Source organism: Homarus americanus, unplaced genomic scaffold, assembly GCF_018991925.1.
Source record: "Homarus americanus isolate GMGI-L3 unplaced genomic scaffold, GMGI_Hamer_2.0 scaffold30108, whole genome shotgun sequence".
NCBI classification, from domain to species: Eukaryota; Metazoa; Arthropoda; class Malacostraca; order Decapoda; family Nephropidae; genus Homarus; species Homarus americanus.
The window spans coordinates 12,517,024-12,542,050 of NW_024748109.1; the positions used below are offsets into that span (position 1 = coordinate 12,517,024).

A 25,027-nucleotide genomic window follows, 5' to 3' on the forward strand; every position below is an offset into this window, starting at 1 on the left:
GTCGAATTGTAGAAATCCAACCGAATTTTGTTCATAACCCAATTTAAGAATCTTATATGGAGTGCGTAACCGAGGCGCTTGTTAACCGAGGACCACTGTATTATTATTACTATTATTATTATTATTATTATTATATTTTAGCCCCCAGGCCCCAATGTGGGTCAGTACCTGTGCCCGGGTGGCTGATCCCAGTAAAAAAAAAAAACCTAACCATTCTAAAACCGAAATGCATCTGGTCCCAAGGATTTTGGATAAGGGATTGTCAATATATATATATATATATTGTGTTATGTGATTTTATATATATATATATATATATATATATATATATATATATATATATATATATATATATATATATATATATATATATATATATATAAAATCAACACCTCACCCCACCAGGATTCGAACCCATGATCTTATAATTGTGACCGGGGAACACTACCTTTGGGCCACCAGGACACTAAAAGCAGTCCTAGACTCTGTTATATTTCACACAAAGCCTGTTCAACGAGCTTATGGTGTCAGGATTCGAACTCACGTGGGTTCGAATCCTGGCGGGGTGAGGTGTTGATTATATGTAGAAGTCCGCGTGCTTTATTGGGCTAATGAAATATATATGGATCCTCGTGTTTCGAAGCCGGATTTGGTAAATGTAGCTCTGATCACCTAAGCGGCACGGGTGGTCCCCATTAGAGGTTCACGGCGCCATAAGCTGGCTGAACAGGCTTTGTGCGAAATATAACAGAAGCTAGGACTGCTTTTAGTTTCCTGGTGGCCCAGAGGTAGCGTTCCCCGGTCACAATTATAAGATCGTGGGTTCGAATCCTGGCGGGGTGAGGTGTTGATTATATGTAGAAGTCCATGTGCTTTATTGGGCTAATGATATATATATATATATATATATATATATATATATATATATATATATATATATATATATATATATATATATATATATATATATATATATATATATATATATATATATATTGTTGTATTTTTGTAGGAGGGGAAGTGCCTCTATAAGCCGGAATTTGGGATAACTTGGCAAGGCTAGAGCCCCATATGTGCCGAGCACTGCATAATTTTGTTACAATAAAACAGACCTGAATCACAGAGTGTACTATATAGTACAGTACTTACCTAGTAGAAAGGTAAAGCCTACAAAGAGTGCAGGAATACCGGATACCTCAGTGTTGCTGTAGCCATTATCAACTAAGTGGACATACAGCACACCAAAGCTCACCACAATGTTGCCCATCACAAGCTGTGGATAGTAGAACACTTCAGTGAAGGCCAGAAGGCTGTATTGAAATTAAACAATACACAGAATTGGAACTGAAAATTATTTTTACTGTGTAAAATCAATACAGGAACATAGTTTGTGTTCTAAAATATAGCCAAGAAACTGATTTGAATTCATTTCATTGGAAAAATCAGTATTAAATACAGATAACAGAAAAAAAAGATTAACTATAAGCATCATTTAGCACACAAAAAAAATAAAGTAGGTGACGGAGAGAGGAAAACTATAAATAACAGGGGCAGGTGGTCCCTCGGTTACAAACGGGTTCCATCCCTGAGGACGTTCTTAAGTCGAAAATGTATGTAAGTTGAAACACATGCTATGTGCATACTGTACTTACAGAACAATGTTTAAAATCCCACTATATCATAGCTTAAGTCCTTATATACATCAAAAATCACTTTATTTAAGAGAAAATACGAAATAGAATAACAAAATACAGTAAATAAAAGTAAAAAAAAATAGTCATCAGGTATATCATAACTGCTAATCTAATACTGTATGTTGAATAGCAGAACAATAGAAATAATGTAAGAATTTTTGTTTGGGAATTATATATATATATATATATATATATATATATATATATATATATATATATATATATATATATATATATATATATATATATATATATATATATATATATATATATATATATATATATATATTGAATTTAATTTAGATTATATTTAGTTAAAGTAATACTTAATAGGTACCTGAGTTGTAAATAATTGCCCCTGATTTAAATAATAGTCTTGCACGAGTCTAGATTCCTTTGTCTGCGCGCACATCCTACCAGCTATTGTTGGATGTCAAATTCCCTGCCATAGTCAGCTCCTTAACGATCCTTACCAGAGAAACACCACACTCACCACCTTCAGTAAAAATTGGCGATCATGGAGGAGCTCACAAACTAAGCTCAACCATTAATTCCTGACTTCCATCCACATCAGCAAACCTTGAATATCAATTTATATTGTAGGATATCCTATCTTTATACTTTGTATGTAGTTTGATGTAATGGTGTAATAATGACCCATTTCGAGTGTTTATTTATGCGTATAACGTAATGTAAATATTTCTTGTCCTGATATCAACCAATTCAGGATAAGGTAAATAAAATACTGTAAATTTAAAGTTTAACCTCGTTCATATCGGCGGCCGTTCGTAAGTCGGGGACCTTTGTATTGGTCAAATTCAAGACGTATCATCCTGAAGTTAGTAGTTAACAGTTGTAAAAAGACTTTGTTACTTAAGTAAAAATATTTTCACATTGGTAAAACGTTACTCCAGTACAAGTAAAAATAACCAAAGTTCAATGTACTCAAGTAGAAGTAAAAAAGTATTAATCGTCTCATATATTAAATTAAATCAACAGAAATTATAAAAAAAATATTTAACTAAAGATAAAAATAAAAGACATAGCATGACACGTGTTTATTTGCAAATCCTTCTTGATATGTTCAAGGTAACCATTTTTTGTAAAGAAAATGCCTAAAATCTGAATTTCTTTGGAAGTGCAGAGGGCTATGAAAACCAAGGAGAATGAGGGGTCAAAATGGAAGGTTGATTTAAAAAAATAAAGACAAAATATGGTAAACACAAGCTCCAAAAAAGAACAAAAACCTAAAAAGGGTAATTTTGATGCAACATTTCCTAGGGTAGACTTATGGGGGTTGCCTGTTCTAACTCTTCGTTTGGAAATTTGAAAGTTTATTTTATCAATTTTTTTTTTTTTTTGGGGCGGGGGGGTTGCATGAATAATAAACGAGTTGACGGTTCTGGGTAAACACAAGAAATACACTCTGCCTCGTTCATAGCGTGATACGGTATATATATAATTTGTAATAAAATTTTAGAGTCCTGCTATAATAGTCGAGATAAGTTTATTTCTCTAGAAACAGGGCCGCCATTTCCAATGATGTCGCCACCTACCCTGCAGACGATGCAGGGATGGTACGAATCAATTGAGAAGTAATGACATTGTTTGGACTTTTTTAGAATGCCTGATGCTAGGTAAACATGACAACATACTGTTGTTATTGTTTTGATGATTCACTAATGAACCACTGGGATATATCATCATTTATTTTAAATAATGGGTAAAATTTTACTTTAACTACCATAAGTATTTGGATGCTTAGATTCGACATAGGCTATATTGGGTAAACTTTAAGTTTTGGTCATAGTCATGCAGACTATGTTATTTATTTTCTGATGGTTTGCGATGTGTTATGAACAATTTAGACCTTAATTTCTATCGGAAATCACTAGTTTCGAGTTACTACCCCCACCCTTTCCAATGCATGTTAAGGTAACCTTATAACACATCATATCCTAACCTAACCTAACCTATGACCTGTATTTTCTTATGATCGAAAAATGTTTTGCCGCAAAAATCCTGTAGAGATAATTTGTCTTATTGTTTAAAGTACTTAATCCCATAGTTAGAATCTTAGGATTCCCCAGATGACCAAAACCAAAATAATATCAATATTGTTTGGAAAGTTTATACTATGAAATTTGTAGTAGGGGCAGTTAATATCCATTGAATTGGTTAATGTGCTCAGTAATATTTATATATTCAATATGGCATTTCTGTTGCACAGTAAAGCACAATTAATTATCTAATAATATTTATTTACATAGCCGATCAGCCGAGAAGGTTGGACAACTACTTCCAGGGTTCATCAAGGCAGATGAAAGAAATTTACCAAAAGTAGATGTCATTATGGGGTCTGCCCACATCGTCACCAAACCGCTTCGTCCCCACTATTTTTAACCCGTTCTGTAACCACTGCTTTACCAGTTTCGTCACCTCGTCCATTCCCATCAATATATGCATTAAAACAACAATTTGTCACCAATACCAGCAACTGTTAGTGGTGACGAAGCGGATTTGATATTGGTGACGAAACGGGTCGGTGACGAAATGGATTGGTGACAAAATGGGGTGTCTCTGTCATTATGATAGTAGAGTATTATCACCAACTCCGTCATCCAGTTATGAAGCACGTTAAATTACATGTCATCTGATCATCTCAAGCCAATTCCCTGGCCATGATTGTCCCTAGTCTTTCCATAACATTAAATATTGACATAAGTGACGAATACTTACATTTTCCAGACATGAAATAGAGAACTGAAAAGACTGAAAAAAAAATTATATATTTTTTATTGTAAATTTTCCTGCTGATTCCAAAAATATAATATAACCTTATCGTTCAGATATCTAGACGGTCCGTCCCTCGTGACGATCTTCAGGAGTGAAGTGCTTCCCCATCTGGAGTACTGTCACCCCATCTGGTCCCCGAGATATGCTAGGGACTGTCAGTTGGTTGAAAATGTTCAAAGGAGGGCCACCAAACTGGTGCCTGCACTTCGGCATCTCAGCTACCCTGAGAGATTGGAGCGCCTGAACTTGCCTAGCTTATACTACAGACGGGCAAGGTTTATAAGCATCTCAGGGGGCACTACTCAGTTGAGTGTCCTTACTTGGAGCTGGCGGACGCTCGCCCCACAAGGGGTCACAGCTCAAGATTGAAGAAGTCAAGTCCGGAAAACCGTGAGGGAACTTTTTCGGAGTGAGGGTTGTAAACTCTTGAACAATCTACCAGAGAGGTTGTGACGGCACCGAGTGTGAGCTCTTTCAAGAGAAGACTTGACCAACACTGGAGCGGGTTCAGGTACACTCAGGAGCCGGTGCATGCCCAGTATTTGCCAACAGTGCGTGACAGAGACGTGACCGATCGCCCGGGCGGCTAGCGAGCCGACCTTTTGGTGAAGAATATAAAGGAAAAGAGACGTGACCGATCGCCCAAGCGGCTAACAAGCCGATCAGTGGCGAAGAGGATAAAAGTAAAAAAGTAAAAGTATAAAAATAAACCTTTTTTTTTCTAAAAAAGTTTTTGTGATAATGGTTCCCAATTGCAGCTGGGTAGACAGAGGCAAATGGCGTAAAGAAGCTTGCCCATAGTTTCACTTTTACTTTCTTTTACATTTATCCTCTTCACCACTGATCGGCTCGTTAGCCGCTTGGGCGATCGGTTACGACTCTGTTCGGCACTTTTGGCAAGTACTGGGCATACACCGGCTCCTGAATGTACTTGAACCTGCTCCAGTGTTGGTCAAGTCTGGCCTTGAAAGAGCTCACACTCGGTGCCGTCACAACACTTCCTGGTAGATTGTTCCAAGAGTTTACAACCCTCACTCCGAAAAAAGTTTGCACTCACAGTTTTCTGGACCTGCGGCTTCTTCAGCCTTGAGCTGTGACCCGTTGTGGGGCGAGCGTCCGCCGGCTCCAGGTAAGGACACCCGACTGAGTAGTGTCCCTTGAGATGCTTGTACACCTCAATTAGATTGCCACTTGCCCGTCTGTAGTATAAGCTTGGCAAGTTCAGGGTAACTGAGGTGCCGAAATGTAGGCACTAGTCTGATGGCCCTCCTTTGAACATTTTCAATCAACTGACAGTCCCTAGTATATCTCGGGAACCAGACGGGGTGACAGTACTCCAGATTTGCCTTCTTCTCGCAATGGCCCGAGAACTTCAGCTCATTCCCAACATATACACCTAGGTCCTTCTCACATTGTCTCAAATAGTGCAGTTTCTTCATCCCGTTGGGACATATGATATGCCTCCTTACCGTTGGTATGCCCCAGGTGCATCCTCTTACACTTCGTGACATTGAATCTCAGCACCCATTTCTTGGACCATTCTTGGAGCTCACAGAGATCCTTCTGCAGCTCTTCACAGTCCGCTTGGTTCTTGATTTCCAGAAATAACTTGGCGTCATCCGCAAACATTTGTATGGAGGAGTGTACAACGTCAGGCATGTCATTTATGAAACAAACAAACAACAGCGGGCCAAATACACTGCCCTGTGGCACCCCGCTCGTGACAGGTACAGATGATGATTTCGTGCCATTAATCACCACACACTGCTTGCGGTCATGTAGAAAGTCTTTTATCCACGTCAAGATATTTTCCCGAATTCCGTACCCTTCCAGTTTGATTTTCAGCCTTTCATGGGGATCGAACCTGGGTCTGCTCACTTGCAGGTATGTGACCGCAAGGTGTCTCCCCACACCGTACCCAATGAGGGTTAAAGAATGAGTGGAAGGCAAACCATTATAGTATTCTTCCCACGCAACAAATGGCATCATGGCAACACCATCGTTTATCTTATATGGCATATCCCTGAGAAAACTTTTAATTTTAAATATAGGAATTATATTTTGTTTTTAGTAAACAGAAACTAAAGATATGTTATCCATGAATAAAATTTTTGTCCGGTGAAATAATTTAATGTATAAATATTTCGATATATGATCTTCAACATTCAGCCTTCCCAAAGGAGCAACAGAGGTAAGTGTAATGAGGAAAAAAACGGTATTATTGCGTTTTGAACCACATTATGTTTATCTTATGCATCATTCATATGAGATAAGGTTAGGGCCTAACCCTACCTACCATAAGGACAAGGTTAGGTTTAGTTTAGTTTAGTAAATTACGTGGTCAAGAAATAGTTCAATAGCCGTTAGCCTGGTGGGGAGGCAGCCCCAGTGAGTTAGCTTATTTAGAAGGGTGTAGGATCGTGATTTAAGCCAGAAATGGTTATTATTAGAGAGTTTGCCCCTAATCACAGACCTTTTTGTGTGTTCTTTCATGTTCTTGGCCCAAAATAGGGTGAATGGTATTATTTCAGTGTTTCACAACCATAAAATCGAGAATTTTTTATTCGTGTAACACTTAAAAGGATATTATAAGAAACTTTTCTTCTATACCATTTCCGTCGCAAATGCATAATAGAGTGGGAAATTAGATAATTTATTTACGTAAACACGGTGATAGTACTAAAAAATGTTTTTAATAACGTAATAATTTGGGGCCAAACGCTCTACAGAATTTTTATAAACCAATGAAAGTCAAAATCGTTTCATACCCATTAAAAAATACAACAAAATGTCCATGTTGAAAGAGGTGTGTGGTGGAAAATGCAATTTTACCCAATAAAATAACAATGAAGAACAATCCTTGCAATAGTGTAATTAGATTTATCTCTAATGACACCTTCCCCTCCTTGCAGATGTGAAAAGTGGTTACAGGTTGCACAACTGTTTAAATAAGCCACTCTCAAAACTCAACAGGAGTTTTGTTCTATGCAGCCAACACTTCACCCCGGATTCATTCAAACAAACCACGCAGCTCTCCTCCAAAACCGAAACATTTGAATGCTTACTGCATGTGTTAAGAAATAATTGTGCTTGTGTTTGTCTGACAATTCTTGTAATAAAAATAAATATTCGTATACTACTGTTTTTTAACCTAAATTCCATTAAAATGAATTCCCCATAACTTTTTTTTTTTATGGTTTTCTAGTGCAAAATATTTTGTCAGTATAAAGGGGACACACGATTTTCAGTTTATATATTTTGAATTAAGTGAACACAAATGAGCCATTAGTAATAATGATAGGTAGTAGTAGGCAGCTACCAAACAGGGAGGTACTACCGCCTGAGAAGATTTTGGAAGCATAATGTGTTGTCTAATGGTAGACCCTGCTGCAATATGGCATCCCAAAAATTGTGGCCAAGTCCCAGGTTGCTGATCTGACTTTCTGCCTCATTTACACACAATTGCAGGGTATCAATTGTTTCTCTTACTTTGACAACACAACATACATATGGTATATTGTTTCTTACTGTTGATCTTTATTCATTTTTGTATTTCTTTATTATTATTATTATTATTATTATTATTATTATTATTATTATTATTATTGTATTTATTATTATTATCATCAGTGTTGTTATTAATATTTCAGTTTTAGTTTTGTATTTATTATAAATTTTATTTACTACGAGCTAATAATTATTATTATTGTTATTATTACATTTTCGCCCCCCAGCCCCCGATGTGAGTCGGTGGCCCGTGCCCGGGTGGGCTAATCCCTGTGTAAAAAAAAAAAGTGGCCCCACAAGTACAGTACATACCATGTAACCAAGTCAAGTCACTTATGTATGTACAGTATATGGGAGTGAATTAACACTACAATATCTACAATATAAATCTTTTACGTGAGATTGCATTGTCTGTATTAATTGATTTGCAGCATGCCATTGCATATGGTATTGTACATAATGATTTGCAATATTCTAATAACATTAACTGAGTAAGTATTAATAATAAATGAAAAGTCTCATACTGAAGGCAGTATAAGGGTATAGGCGAGGAATAGGGTCACGAGTTTTAAGGCAGTTATTCCTGAGCCGTTTCTAATTTAGTAGTTTCTCACGAACTACATGGTGGGGTTTACCCGGGGTAAAAATCGTACTCATAAAGGGTATTTGGTAACTTATCAGAGAGCGCGCCGGCTACTCTTGAGGAGCGACACGCTTTTCTCTGGATCTCTAACCCTCATTGAAAGTACCCTTCACGGTTCCACCAACACAACTCTTTTACTAGGGTTAATAAAAAAATATTTAATTTAAAAACATATTGTTCGTTTGCATGTAACGAATTATTGCTGTTGCCTGTGGCCTCAACTGTCAGAATTATTGCTGTTGTCTGTGGTTTCGTCTACAAGAATTACTACCGTTCTCTGTGGCTTCGTCTGCCAGAATTATTGCTGTTGTCTGTGGCTTCGTCTGCCAGAATTATTGCTTATCTGTGACTTCGTCTGCCATAATTACTGCTTATCTTTGGCCTCCACTGCCAGAATTATTGCTGTTGTCTGTACCCTCAACTAGCAGAATTATTATTGCTGTTGTCTGTGGCCTTGTCTGCCAGAATTATTACTGTTGACTGTGGCTTCAACTGCCAGAATTATTGCTGTTGTCTATGGCCTCGAATGCCAAAATTATTGCTGTTGTCTGTGGCCTCAACTGCCAAAATTATTGCTGCTCTCTGTGGCCTCAACTGCCAGAATTATTGCTACTGTGACATCGTCTGCCAGAATTAATGCTGTTGTTTGTGGCCTCAACAGCCAGAATTATTACTGTTGTCTGTGGCCTCAACTGCCAGAATTATTGCTGTAGTCTGTGACCTCAACTGCCAGAATTATTTCTTGTCTGTGGCTTCGTCTGCCATAATTATTCCTGTTGTCTGTGGCCTCAACTGCCAGAATTATTGCTGTTGTCTGTAGCTACGTCTGCCAGAATTATTGCTGCTGTCTGTAGCTTCGTCTGCCAGTATTGTTGCTGTTGTCTGAGAACTGCACCTCGGGGAGGCAAGACCTTCTCTGCTCCCGAGGTACCACGTGAAGCTGGCAATGCTGACGTGTGACCAGGCGAAGGTCATAAGACTGTACCCTGTCACATGCCCTTCGTGCAAGCAACTAAACCTCCTTGTCCTGAGGAAGTTTTACGACTCCTCGGGAATCAAGGGGGTGACACGGGTCGTCCACAGAGCGAGTGGTTGCCTTATCGTCACCTTCGCGGAATGGGGACAGGCCCAGCAAATAGCCAACATAACAGAAATCAACGGGATCCAGATATTAGTGCAAGCTCGCGCAGAGGACAACTTGGTGTTGGGAGTCATCTCCCACACCGAGATAGAACACCTTGAAAAAGAAGAACTGGCCGAGCTGATCGGAGACCAGCTCACAATAGTACGGAAGCTGACCAGTGGAGTAGCACTGGCTAGCTACCCCATGAAGCTACCAAGCACCGTTTTGCTGGGATGGGAGAACATCTCCGTAAGACCGTATGAAAGAAGACCAACAAGATGTTACAAATGCCAGAAGTATGGCCATCTGGCGGGGAAGTGTCGTGCTCGGGAGGTCTGTTGCTGGTGCGGAACACCCGGGCACCAGGACACCAACTGCTCAGCGGCCAACAAGAAATGCGCAGCTTGTGGTGGCACTCACTCCTCCTCCGACCGGGAGTGTCCCAAGTGGAGGGAGGAGCGTAGGGTGGCTAAGCTGCGAAGCAAGAAAAACCTGAGCGACAAGGAGGCTCTCATTGTAGTGAAGACCGAAGAAAAAAAAGAATCAAGACCCCAACAAGACCGAAGAAAAGAAGAATCAAGACCCCAAAAAGACCGAAAAAAGAAGAATCAAGACCCCAACAAGACCACAATAAAAGTGGAACAAGACCAAGAAGAAGAATGTATACCAGAACAAGACCAAGAACAAGAATGTATACCAGAACAAGACCAAGAAGAAGAGTGTAGACCAGAACAAGACCAAGAACAAGAATGTATACCAGAACAAGACCAAGAACAAGAATGTATACCAGAACAAGACCAAGAACAAGAATGTATACCAGAACAAGACCAAGAACAAGAATGTATACCAGAACAAGACCAAGAACAAGAATGTATACCAGAACAAGACCAAGAACAAGAATGTATACCAGAACAAGACCAAGAACAAGAATGTATACCAGAACAAGACCAAGAACAAGAATGTATACCAGAACAAAACTGGAGATGTTCGGGGTACTTGGTTGTAACTACAAGGGCGAACATAAACACCTGTAGAGTTCTGTAGGTTCTTATTAACGGAAATATACAAGGTGCGCTTACAAGCTCAGGTAGTTCCTACACTCCTATATGGGTCAACTGACCTCACTCTGACCTCTCAAGCGACATCTGACCTCACTAGGGGAAAGGTCACGGCAGGGTTAGCTCCGGAGGGATAATTATCAGATATGGCCAGTGCTATGTGCGGTCTTGGGTATGAGAGTTTGTTGACCAAACTGGAGTGGTCCATGGAAAAATTGACCAAGGCCAATGAAGAAATTGAGAGGGCCACGTTGGAGAACCTGAAATTAAAAGAAGAGCTGGCGAAGTTAAAAGGGGAGGCTGGACGAGTAAAGCCAGTGTCTGACGAAAACTCAAGAGAGTGGAAAGTGTGAGTAATGGGAGGACCAAGCTGGTGGTGAAGAAGTACACCAAGGATACGACAACAACGACAACAACAGCTAAGTGTACCAACTCGTTCAGTCCCTTGATAGACGAATTGGACGTTAGTACAGTCAGGGACAGGGAAGACAAGGAAGGCATAAAAACTTTAATTGTTGGTGACTCACAGGTAAGGTACATGGACAGGGCCTTTTGTGGTAAAAACAAAAATAGGATGAGGGTGTGTTTGCCAGGAGCTGGGGTGGGGGATAAAATTGACAGGATGGACAATATCTTGTCTGGTAATGGGAACAAACCCATTATCTGCCTCAGTGCAGGAGGCAATGATATTGGTCGGTGTAGGAGTGAGGAGCTTCTTGATAAGTTCAAGGCAGCTATAGATCGTATTAGGACTAAGGGAGGGATCCCTATCATATGCGGTGTCCTGCCTAGAAGGAGAGTTGGCAGTGAATGGTTGTCAAGGGCGGTTGGTGTCAACGACCGTCTTGACAGATATTGCAAGTCAATATCAGTCCCATTCATTGACAACTGGGACAACTTCTATGGCAGAAGGGACCTTTATGCTAGGGATGGGGTGCACCTGTCTAGGGATGGAGTAGCAACCCTGGCTGGGGCTCTAGAGGGGGCAGTTCAAAAGATATCGAAGTCTTTAAACTGCTAGGAGAACATATGAGCACGGGGGTGGAGGAGACTGCAGTGGGAGCGGGTAAACAAAGTGAAAGATTACAGGGAAATAGTGTTAGGAATGATGACAAAACTGAATTAGACTGGGAGTTTAAAACTAAACGCGGTAAGGGGAGGACTCAGAACATGACTAACTTAAATGTATACTACGCAAACAGTAGAAGTATGAGGAACAAAATGGATGATATTAGGGCCTTGGTATGTACCGAAAAAATCGATATAATTGCATTCACTGAAACATGGATCAACCTAGACACACGTGAGTTACCAGTCGAATACCAAATTGCGGGTTACAAACTGTTCCATACCGATAGGCAGACCAGGAAAGGAGGCGGAGTAGCAATCTATGTTAGGGATAATCTGAAGTGTGAAATAAATAAGGAAATAAAAACTGACCGGAATACAGAAACAATTTGGATAGAATTAATCGACGGTAGAGAAAAATTAATCACAGGAGTAATATATAGACCTCCCAATCTTGATAGAGTCAAAGAGCGACTTATCTGGGATGAAATGCGCAGGGCTTCCATACACAACAAAGTCTGTATAGTAGGCGACTTTAACCTTGGCCAAATAGATTGGACTGACCTTACAGGTAACTCAGAATCAGAGGATTTTCTCGAGACTATCCAGGACTGTTTTCTAAGTCAACATATAACTGAACCCACACGGGGTAATAATATACTCGATTTAGTTCTGTCAAACAGAGAAAACCTCATTAGCAGGGTCGAGGTAGGGAACGAATTTGCAAACAGCGATCACAAAGAAATTAGATTCCAGTTAGACTTTCAGGGCAGACGTAAGGAAAATTCCACTAAAGTACCAGATTTCAGAAGGGCGAACTTTGACAGTTTAAAGAGGCAGCTGAGAGAGGGGGTGTCGCGCTTGGCCGTGAACCTGTCAGATGACACCGACCTGATAACGAGATCTGAGATTGCCGAGTTCCACGACAATTTAAATAGTGAGTTACTTAATGCACAAAGGCAGAACATACCATACAAAAAACTCAGATCAGACAACAATGACCCTAAATGGATTAATAATTATTTAAGGAACATCATTGGCCAAAGGAAGGCTATAGGTAGAAGGATAAATCGTGGAGAAATTCACCTCCGGGACTATTATAGGGTATTGGCGAGTAGGGTTAAAACCGAGATAAGGAAAGCAAAGAGGAATAATGAGGTAAGGATAGCAAGGGAGGCGAAGACAAACCCCAAAGGATTCTACCAAATGTATCAAACTAAAACACGAGAAACGATTGGACCAATACGGTCAGACACCGGCGAGCTCACTGATAACGACACAGAAATAAGCAATAATTTGAATAAATATTTTTCAACAGTTTTCACCACCGAAAATTTAAACATGATACCCGAGACACCGACTCTATTCAGAGATAGTGAAGAAAACAAATTAAGTGAGATAGTAGTGACTAGTAACGATGTTAGTAAGCAAATAGACAAACTAAAGCCTAATAAGTCACCTGGTCCCGCTGAGATATTTGCCAGAGTATTGAAGGAATGTAAGGAAGAGCTTAGTATGCCCTTAGCAAAGTTGTTTAACATGTCCTTAAAAACAGGTGTAGTACCAGAATCCTGGAGGATAGGGAATGTAATACCGATTTTCAAGAAGGGGGATAGATCACTATCCTCTAACTACCGCCCAATCAGTCTAACATCAATAGTAGGCAAAGTACTGGAAGCAATCATCTCAAACTCTATTCGAAATCACCTGGAGAAGCACAGATTGATCAATGATTCCCAACATGGCTTCACAAGCGGACGCTCTTGCCTAACTAATCTATTAACATTCTTTTCATCAGTTTTCGAATCGGAGGAAGAGGGGCACAATTATGATGTGGTATATCTCGACTTTAGCAAAGCCTTCGACAGAGTCCCCCACGAAAGACTAATTAGAAAGGTAGAAGCACATGGCATCAAAGGTTACATCCTTAAATGGATTAGGGCGTGGTTACAGGACAGGAAACAGCGAGTGAGCATTAACGGCACTAAGTCCCATTGGAGCAACATCACAAGTGGCGTTCCCCAAGGCTCAGTACTTGGACCATTATTGTGTATTATATACATAAACGACATAGATATCGGCATAGACAGCAACATAAGTAAATTTGCTGATGACACTAAAATAGGACGTGTTATCAAATCTGACGAGGACTCTTAAAACTACAGGAAGATCTAAAACATTTTTCGAATGGTCTGAAAAATGGCAGATGAAATTCAACGTCGACAAATGTAAATTACTCAGTATAGGAGATGTAAACAGGAAACCAGATACCAGATGAACAACGATGCCATAGAGAAATCCGACTGCGAGAGAGATTTAGGAGTAATGATAAGTAGGAACCTTAAGCCAAGTAAACAATGTGTTTTGCTCGTAACAAGGCTAATAAAGTACTTGGGTTCATACAAAGGAGTGTTAGTTACAAGACTAGCGAGGTCATCCTAAAACTGTATCTTGCTCTTGTGAGACCGCACCTGGATTACGCAGTTCAGTTCTGGTCACCGTATTACAGAATGGATATAGAATCCTTGGAAAGAATTCAGAGGAGAATGGAACTAATCCCGGGCATTAGGAACCTTGAGTATAGGGACAGGTTAAAGCATCTTAATTTGCACTCCCTCGAGAGACGTAGAGCGAGGGGCGACCTGATAGAGGTGTATAAGTGGAAGGCAGGGCTAAACAAAGGGGACATTACAAAGGTACTCAAATTATCCAACCAGGAGCGAACTCGTAACAATAGTTTTAAATTAGACAAATTTAGATTTAGGCGTGAAATAGGTAAACACTGGTTTGGAAACAGAGTAGTGGATGAATGGAACAAGTTACCAAATATCATCATTAACTCGAATACGCTGAATAGCTTCAAACATAGGTTGGATGCTTATATGAGCAATAGGGGTTGGGTGTAAACGGGACTGCCCAGTATGGGCCAATAGGCCCGCTGCAGTTTCCTCCATTCTTATGTTCTTATGTTCTTATGTGGTAAGTGGTTCACTAGCAGCTTCCAGATGTCGCCAGGCACATTTATCTAAGCGTGTGGTGACATGAAACGGGGGCATTGCCACACGCTACTGACTAGAGAAATAATGTGTATATATAGCAAAGTCCCGGCTTGTGAACTGGGGCCCTCCGTTGGTTCGCAGGCACGCAGGAAAGCCCACGTAAAGCTAAGTCCCGGCTTGTGAACTGGGGCCCTCCGTTGGTTCGCAGGCGCGCAGGAACGCCCACGTAACGGAAGTAGTGGCGAAACTTGCTGATGGTGGCGGCAGACGTCGTGTCATTACCGCACTTGATGACAGCCGGCCAACCAGAGAGACGGTCGACGATAACCAGGAAGGACTCTCCTGACACACAGAAAAAGTCGGCCGACACAGACTCAAAGGGGCGGGTGGGGTTGTCGTCACTCATGAAGGGTTCCTGCTGCTGTCTGGGTTGTAGTACTTGGCGGGGTTTACACGTCTGGACAGCATTGGAGATGTCGGGGTTGATGCCAGGCCGGAACACAGTCTGTCTTGCACGCCGTTTGGTGGCCTCGGCTCCACGGTGACTGTCGTGGAGGCGAGTCGAGGCGTGGGGACATGAAGCAGCAGGTAAATTTCCCGGAGGAGAGGTGTCACTGGCCAGAGGTAGGGGTAGGGCGGCAGCAGGGTAGTTGCTGCTCCCTTCGTGCACCCTGTTGGCGTATTTTACCTCGAGAATCGGTGTTGGGACATTGCCAGACATTGCCAACTCTTGGCAATGTCTGTAGGACAGCAAAGGAGTCGGGACACCATTATGCACGTCAATCCAGGCTTGACACGACCTGTTGCCAAAGGTGACATGTGCATAGAGTAAACCTAGGGCTGGAGCCATCTGTGAACCGTCTAATGTGACGCGGAGGTCCATGGGAGGCGGTCCTAGATCACGTGGGGAGAGCCCCAAGCATTGCAAATGCTGGGGACCGATGACCGTAGCCTCAGCGACGGTGTCGGGCAGCATCTCGAGCCAGGATGACACACTGCCGTAGGTCACAATGATGCTGACGTGCTGGGGGACTTTGGTCCTGGGACGCGAGGAGGAGTACACCCTCCTAATATGGGTCGGGCTTTGTCCAGGGTCGTCGTGCCTCTGATTTGGCGACTGTGGGCAGCCCTCACTGGTGGAAGGGCGCTGCTTCTTCTGCCGACGCTGTCCCTTGGGAATGTTTGTCGGGAAACACTTGCCGTAGTGGCCCAGACGACCACACACATTACACTGGACGCGTTTGGCTGGGCACCGTACTGTAAGTGACCAGTGACCCTTGCGGTCACAGCTGTCGCAGGTAGACTCAGCAGCTGGACACACCTGTGTTCCGTGCTGCCTACCACAGCTGTTGCAAAGGGAGCCGGGCGTGGGCGTAGGCGTTGGGGTAGACTTCTTGTCTTTCTTGTATTGGGACATGGCCCGTACGGCTGTAGGGGGAGCTCGGATGGCAGAGGTAGCACACCTGGCAGCCTCATAGGAGCGACATACTGTCAATACATCCTTAAGAGAGAAGGAAGAGTCGAGGGAGGTGAGGTGTTGGACAAGCTCCTAGTCCTTAACACCCATCAGGATCACCTGCTTCAACTGGGTCTCCTCGCACTGTTGGTGATTACCGGGACATATGTCTATCTCTTCCGAGGCTCTCTTGAGTTGTACATAGAAATCGTCAAAAGTCTCGCCCTCCATCTGTCTACAGTTAAACACTTCCCTCCTGCAGAGAGCTTCATTCCGCTGACCTTCGATGTGCCGTTATAGAACATCCAGTACCACCTCTACAGACAACAAAGACATTGGGGGCACCTGCAACGTGTGTTCTAACACATGCTGCGTTCCCAAAGACAGGCACATACGTAGCTGAATGAGTTGTTTAGGCTGTGGCAAGCTCTGGAGATCCACCATTGAAGCATAATCAGTCCACCGTCGCCGCCACTCACGAAAAGTCTGGAAAGTCTCATCAGGCTTCAAGGTGGGTGGGGGTTGGACAACCACTTTGGTAGAGGGCATTGACGAGGTATCTGAGCCAGTCAGTACCGGAGTAGTGGAAGGGCCAAGGGCTTGATTAGCAGTGAGGCTAGATATCAAAGCTGCAAACCGTTCGTTATCTTCCAATCTCCGTTGGTGGTCCTCAGCACGTCTTTTCGCTTCGTCCTCGCGCCTTTCCTCCCTCATAAGCTTCATCAGAGCAATTATCTCAGAGGACGAGGCTGAGGGTCGAGGGGTGTGGCTGGAAGATGTGTTGGGAGAGGGTGGGGCATCGTGCTTTGACTGGTCATCCATCTCTGTAGAGCTGTCATCCGTCTGATTCATCCGGGCGCTAGGGACACCCCTGCATGAGGCCCGGGGCATAATTATTTTATCTGTCTATTGTGTCTCGAATCAGTGTTGACTGGTCAGCCCGTCGTATCAACCAGATCTGAGACAACAAAATTAATTGAATACACAGATAAGTAACTTATATATGTATATATAATATATATATATATATATATATATATATATATATATATATATATATATATATATATATATATATATATATAAATATATATATAAAATATATATGAAGAAATGACTGCAGTCGGTGTGTCCGTGCGTGAGTTGGTGTGTGTGGGCGGGGGTAGCGCAGAGGGAGGCGGTGGGGGGTGAGTTACCCTCCAGGCAGCCTGGGACGGACGCGCTGGCGCACCACAAATGCCCTATATCAGCCTTCCACCTTAGGAAATCCTTTAAAACAAGGACACACACTTTAACACTACACACACGAGGGGCACGTCACTGAAGCATTGCTCAAAACTCGTTGGTAATTCAAACGAATTTTTGTGGGAGACAATGGCGACGGATGACGGAGTTGACGGAGGAGGTCTACCGGCCTTGATTTTACATGAACGCACTTATTTCCACTTAATCGATCACTTGATACTCACTGCGCCATGGAGATGTTCGGGGTACTTGGTTCTAACTACAGGGGCGAACATAAACACCTGTAGATTTCTGTAGGTTCTTATTAACGGAAATATACAAGGTGCGCTTACAAGCGCAGGTAGTCCTTACACTCCTATATGGGTCACTTGACCTCACTCTGACCTATCAAGCGACATGTGGTAAGTGGTTCACTAGCAGCTTCTAGATGTCGCCAGGCACATTTATCTAAGCGTGTGGTGACATGAAACGGGGGCATTGCCACACGCTACTGACTAGAGAAATAATGTGTATATATAGAGAACATACATGGTATACATACAACATACATAATATACATACAAAAACCAAGAACAAGAATGTATACCAGAACAAGACCAAGAACAAGAATGTATACCAGAACAAGACCAAGAACAAGAATGTATACCAGAACAAGACCAAGAACAAGAATGTATACCAGAACAAGACCAAGAACAAGAATGTATACCAGAACAAGACCAAGAACAAGAATGTATACCAGAACAAGACCAAGAACAAGAATGTATACCAGAACAAGACCAAGAACAAGAATGTATACCAGAACAAGACCAAGAAGAAGAATGGCAATTTAAAAGTAAAAGGAAAAAAAGGAAGAAGTCCAAAGAAAATGTCTGCAAACAAACACCTTCGGCCGAAATAGCCTAACGGCGAAGTGGCCAATAATCCCCAAACAAGTCAAGTCTGTCTTTGGCTTCGCTTGCCACAATTATAGCTTCTGTCTGTGGCTTCGTCTGCCAGAATTATTGCTGTTGCCGGTGGCCTCGACTATCAGAATTATTGCTGTTGTCCGTGGCTTAATTTGGCAGAATTATTGCTGTTGCCTGTGCCCTCATCTGCCATAATTATTGCTGTTGTCTGTGCCCTCATCTGCCATAATTATTGCTGTTGTCTGTGCCCTCATCTGCCATAATTATTGCTGTTGTCTGTGGCTTAATTAGGCAGAATTATAGCTGTTGTCTGTGCCCTCATTTGCCAAAATTATTGTTGTTGTCTGTGGCTTAATTAGGCAGAATTATTACTGTTGTCTGTGGTTTCGTCTGCCAGTATCATTGCTGTTGTCTGTGGCCTCAACTGCCAGAATTGTGCTTGTCGGTGGCTTCATTTGCCATAATTACTGCTTGTCTGTGGCCTCAACTGCCAGAATTATTGCTATTGTCTTTGGCTTCAACTGAAAGAATTATTGCTGTTGTCTATGGCCTCAACTTCCAGAATTATTGAGGATCTCTTTTGCTTCAACTGGTAAAATAAGTGCTGTTGTCTGTGGCCTCAACTGCCAGAATTATTGCTGTTGTCTGTGGCTTCGTCTGCCAGAAATACTGCTGCTCTCTGTGGCTTCGTCAGCCAGAATTATTGATGTTGCCTGTGGTTTCGTTCACCAGAAATAAGCTGTTGTTTGTGGCCTCAACTGTCAGATTTATAGATTCTTTCTGTGGCTTCTTCTGCCAGCATTATTGCTGCTGTCTGTGGCCTCAATTGCCAGAATTATTGCTGTTGTTTGTGGCCTCAACTGCTAGAATTATTGCTGTCTGTGGCTTCATATGCCAGAATTATTGATGTTGTCTGTGGCCTTAACTCCCAGAATTATTGCTGTTGCTTGTGGCCTCAACTGCCAGAATTATTGCTATTGTTTGTGGCCTCAACTGCCAGAATTATTGCTGTTGTTTGTGGCTTCGACTGCCAGAATAAATGCAGTTCTCTGTGGCTTCGTCTGCCAGAATTATTGCTGCTGAACGTCACTTCGTCTGCCATAATTATTGTTGTTGTCTGTGGCCTCAACTGCCAGAATTATTGCTGTTGCCTGTCTGTGGCTTCGTTTGCCATAATTACTGCTTGTCTGTGGCCTCAACTGCCAGAATTATTGCTTCTGTCTGTGGATTCGTCTGCCAGAATTATTGCTGCTCTCTGTGGCGTCAACTGCCAGAATTATTGCTGTTGTCTGTGGCTTCGTCTGCCAGAATTACTGCTGTTGTCTGTGGCTTCGTCAGCCAGAATTATTGCTGTTCTGTGGTTTCGTCTACCAGAATTATTGCTGTTGTCTGTGGCCTCAACTGCTAGAATTGTTGCTGTTATCTGTGGCTTCATCTGCCAGAATTATTGATGTTGTCTGTGGCGTTGTCTACGAGAATTATTGACTTCTGTCTGTGGCCTTGTCTGCCAGAATTATTGCTGTTATCTTTGGCCTCAACTGGGAGAATTATTGCTTGTCTGTGGCCTTGTCTGTCTTAATTATTGCTGTTATCTGTGGCCCCAACTGCCAGAATTACTGCTTCTGTTTGTAGCTTCGTCTACCAGAATTATTGCTGTTCTCTGTGGCTTCGTCTGCCACAATTATTGCTTCTGTCTGTGGCTTCGTGTACCAGAACTATTGTTGTCTGTGGCTTCGTCTACCAGAATTATTGCTGTTCTCTGTGGCTTCGTCTGCCAGAATTATTGCAGTTGTCTGTGGCTTCGTCTGCTAATGTTATTGTTGTTGTCTGTGGCCTCTACTATCAGATTTATATATGTTGTCTGTGGCTTCCACTGACAGAATTATTGCTGTTGTCTGTGGCTTCAACTGCCAGAATTATTGATGTTCTGTGGCCTCAACTGCCAGAATTATTGCTGTTGTCTGTGGCTTCGTCTGCCAGAATTGATCCTTTTGTTTGTGGCTTCATTGGCCCATACTGGGCAGTCCCATTTACACCCAACCCCTATTGCTCATATATCCATCTAACCTATGTTTGAAATTATCCAGCGCATTCGAGTTAATGATGATATTTGGTAACTTGTTCCATTCATCCACTAGTCTGTTTCCAAACCAGTGTTTACCTATTTCGCGACTAAATCTAAATTTGTCTAATTTAAAACCATTGTTACGAGTTCGCTCCTGGTTGGATAGTTTGAGTACCTTTGTAATGTCCCCTCTGTTCAGTCCTGACTTCCATTTATACACCTGGATCATATCGCCCCTCACTCTACATCTCACGAGGGAGTGCAAATTAAGAAGCTTTAACCTGTCTCTGTACTCAAGGTTCCTAATGCCCGGAATTATTCTTGTCATTCTCCTCTGAATTCTTTCCAAGGATTCTATATCCATTCTGTAATACGGTGACCAGAATTGAACTGAGTAATCCAAGTGGGGTCTCACAAGCGCAAAATATAGTTTAAAGATGACCTCGCTAACATCCCTTTGTATGAACCCAAGTACTCTATTCGCCTTGTTTCGAGCAAATACATGTTGTTTACTTGGCTTATTATTCCTACTTATCATTACTCCTAAATCTTCCTCGCAGTCGGATTTCTCAATAACATCGTTGTTCATCTGGTATCTGGTTTCTCTGTTTACATCTCCTATACTGAGTACTTTACATTTGTCCACATTGAATCTCATCTGCCATTTTTAAAACCATTCAAAAAATTTGTTTAGATCTTCCTGTAATTTTGCGGAGTCATCGTCAGATATAATTACACGCCCTATTTTAGTGTCATCAGCAAATTTACTTATGTTACTGTCTATGCCGATATCTATGTCGTTTATGTATATAATAAATAATAATGGTCCAAGTACTGACCCTTGGGGAACTCCACTAGTGAAGTTGCTCCAGTTGGATTTAGTGCCGTTAATGCTCATTCGCTGTTCCCTGTCCTGTAACCGCGCCCTAATCCAGTTTAGAATATCTCCTTTAATGCCAAGAGCCTCCACTTTTCTTATTAGTCCTTCGTGGGGGACTCTGTCGAAAGCTTTGTTAAAGTCGAGATATACCACATCATAAGTGTGCCCTTTGTCCACTGATTCGAAAACAGATGAAAAGAATGTTAATAGATTAGTGAAACCATGTTGTGAATCATTGATCAACTTGTGCTTCTCCAGATGATTTCGAATAGAGTTTGAAATGATTGCTTCCAGTAATTTGCCTACAATTGATGTTAGACTGAATAGACGGAAGTTAGAGGATAGTGATCTATCTCCCTTCTTGAAAATCGGTATTGCATTCGCTTTCCTCCAGGATTCTGGTACTACACCCGTTTTTTAGGACATGTTAAACAACTTTGTTAAGGGCATACTAAGCTCTTCCTTACATTCCCTTAATACTCTGGCAAATATCTCATCGGGACCTGGTGACTTATTAGGCATTAGTTTGTCTATTTGCTTACTAACTTCATTACTAGTCACTACTATCTCGCTTAATATATTTTCTTCACTATCTCTGTATAGAGTGGGAGCCTCGGGTATCATGTTTAAATTTTCGGTGGTGAAAACTGTTGAAAAATATTTATTCAGATTATTGTTCATTTCTCTGTCGTTATCAGTTAGCTCGCCGGTATTTGACTGTATTGGTGCAATCTTTTCTCGTGTTTTAGTTTGATACATTTGATAGAATCCCTTGGGGTTTGCCTTAGCCTCCCTTGCTATCTTCAGTTCATTATTCCTCTTTGCCTTTCGTATCTCGGTCTAAACCCTACCGGCCAATACCTTATAATAATCTCGGAGGTGGACTTTGCCACGATTTATTCTCCTACCTATAGCCCTCTTTTGTCCAATAATATTCTTTAAGTAATTATTTATCCATTTAGGGTCATTGTTGTTTGATCTGAGTTTTATGTATGGAATGTCCTGCCTTTGTGCATTAAGTAACTCATTATTTAAATAGTTGTGGAACTCGGCAACCTTAGATCTCGTTATCAGGCCTCCCAGTAAGGTGATGGTCGCCCTCTGTGGGTGAATTGTGAGAGGTCACCTCATGTGAGGTCATGTAGTTCACCCCCAAGCGTGATACCCCTTCTCTCAGCTGCCTCTTCAAACTATCAAAGTTTGCCCTTCTTAAATCTGGAACTTTAGTGGAATTTTCCTTGTGGCTGCCTTGAAATTCTAACTGGAATCTAGTTTCTTTGTGATCGCTGTTAGCACGTTCGTTCCCTGCCTCGACATTACTAATGAGGTTTTCTCTGTTTGACAGAACTAAATCGAGTATATTATTACCCCAGGTGGGTTCGGTTATATGTTGGCTTAGGAAACAGTCCTGGATTGTTTCAAGAAAATCTTCTGATAGTGAGTTACCGGTAAGGTCAATCCAACCTAATTGTATAAAGTTAAAGTCGCCTACTATACATACTTTGCTATGTATGGAAGTTCTGCGCATTTCATCCCAGATAAGTCGCTCATTGACTCTATCAAGATTGGGAGGTCTATATATTACTCCTGTGATTAATTTTTCCCTACCGTCGCTTAATTCTATCCAAATTGTTTCTGTATTCCGCTCAGTTTTTATTTCCTTATTTATTTCACACTTCAGATTATCCCTAATATAGATTGCTACTCCACCTCCTTTCCTGGTCTGCCTATCGGTATGCAACTGTTTGTAACCCGCAATTTGGTATTCGACAGGTAACTCACGTGAGTCTAGGTTTATCCATGTTTCGGTGAATGCTATTATATCGATTTTTTCGGTACATGCCAACGCCCCTGATTTCATCTATTTTATTTCTCATACTTCTACTGTTTGCATAGAAGACATTTAAGTTAGTCGTGTTCTGAGTCCTCTCTTTGTCGCGTTTATGCTTTAACTCCCTGCTTAATTTAGTTTTGCCATAATTCCTAGCACTATTTCCCTGTAACCTTTCACTTTGTTTACCAGCTCCCACTGCAGTCTCCTCCACCCCCGTGCTCACATGTTCTCTTAGCAGTTTAAAAGACTTCGACATCTTTTGAACTGCCCTCTCGAGAGAACCAGCCAGGGTTGCCACCCCGTCCCTAGACAGATGCACCCCATCCCTTGCATAAACGACAGAAGTATTGCTGTTGTCTGTGGCTTCATCTGCCAGAATTATTGTTGATGTCTATGGCCCCAACTGCCAGAAGTAATGCTACTATCTGTGGCTTCTTCTGCCAGAATTATTGCTGTTGTCTGTGGCCTTGTCTGCCAGAATATTGCTGTTGTCTGTGGCCTCAACTGCCAGAATTATTGCTGTTCTGTGGCCCCAACTGCCAGAATTAATGCTATCTGTGGCTTCATCTGCCAAAATTATTGTTGTCTATGGCCCCAACTGCCAGAATTAATGCTACTATCTGTGGCTTCGTCTGCCAGAATTATTGCTGTTCTGTGGCCTCAAGTGTCAGAAGTATTGCTGTTGTCTGTGGCTTCATCTGCCAGAATTATTGTTGTTGTCTATGGCCCCAACTACCAGAATTAATGCTGTTGTCTGTGGCTTCGTCTGCCAGAATTATTGCTTTTGTCTGTGGTTTTGTCTGCCAGAATTTTTGCTTTTGTCTGTGGCTTCGTCTGCCAGAATTATTGCTTTTGTCTGTGGCCTCAACTGCCAGAATTATTGCTGTTGTCTGTGGCTTCGTCTGCCAGAATTATTGCTGCTGTCCGTGGCTTCGCCTGCCAGAATTATTGCTGTTGTTTGTGGCCTCAACTGCGAGAATTATTGTTGCTGTCAGTTGCTTCGTCTGCCAGAATTAATGCTGTTGTCTGTGGCTTCGTCTGCCAGAATTATTGCTACTTTCTGTGGCTTCATCTGCCAGAATTATTGTTCCTGTCTGTGCCCTCAACGGCCAGAATTATTGCTACCGTCTGTGGCTTCGTCTGCCTCAATTATTGCTGTTGTCTCTGGCCTCAACAGTCAGAATTATTGCTACTATATGTGGCTTGGTCTGCCAGAATTATTGCTGTTGTCTGTGGCCTCAACTGATAGAAGTTTTGCTGTTGTCTGTGGCTTTCTTTGTCATAATTACTGCTGCTCTCTCTGGCTTTGTGTGTTAGAATTATTGCTGCTATTTCTGGCTTCGTCTGCCAGAATTATTTCTTTTGTCTGTGGCTTCAACTGCCAGAATTATTGCTGTTGTCTGTGGTTTTCTTTGTCATAATTACTGCTGCGGTCTCTGGCTTTGTCTGCTAGAATTATTGCTGCTATCTCTGGCTTCGTCTGCCAGAATTATTGCTGCTATCTCTGGCTTCGTTCGCCTGAATTATTGCTGCTGTCTGTGGTTTAAATATACAACCAGGAGCGAGCTCCTAGCAATGGTTTAAATTAGACAAAAATGAATATATGAACATAAGAAAATTTAAAAATTGCAGGCAAGCCTATTGGCCCATATTAGGCAGCCCCATTTGCACCCAATCCCTAGACGCGAGATAGGTAAGCATTGGGTTGGAAATAGAGTAGTGGATTTGTGTAACAAGGTACCGAACTTCATCAT

General features: G+C 41.8%; 1 protein-coding gene across 1 annotated transcript in view; it reads right to left on the bottom strand.

The window, feature by feature from the left end:
• The window catches only part of LOC121880135, a 134,464-nt gene that overhangs the window by 58,413 nt on the left and 51,024 nt on the right, over positions 1–25,027 (bottom strand). Inside the window, exon 3 of the mRNA XM_042387196.1 lies at positions 1,150–1,273. Within this exon, the coding sequence (XP_042243130.1) occupies positions 1,150–1,273 (124 nt within the window). The remainder of the gene's footprint in view (positions 1–1,149; positions 1,274–25,027) is intronic.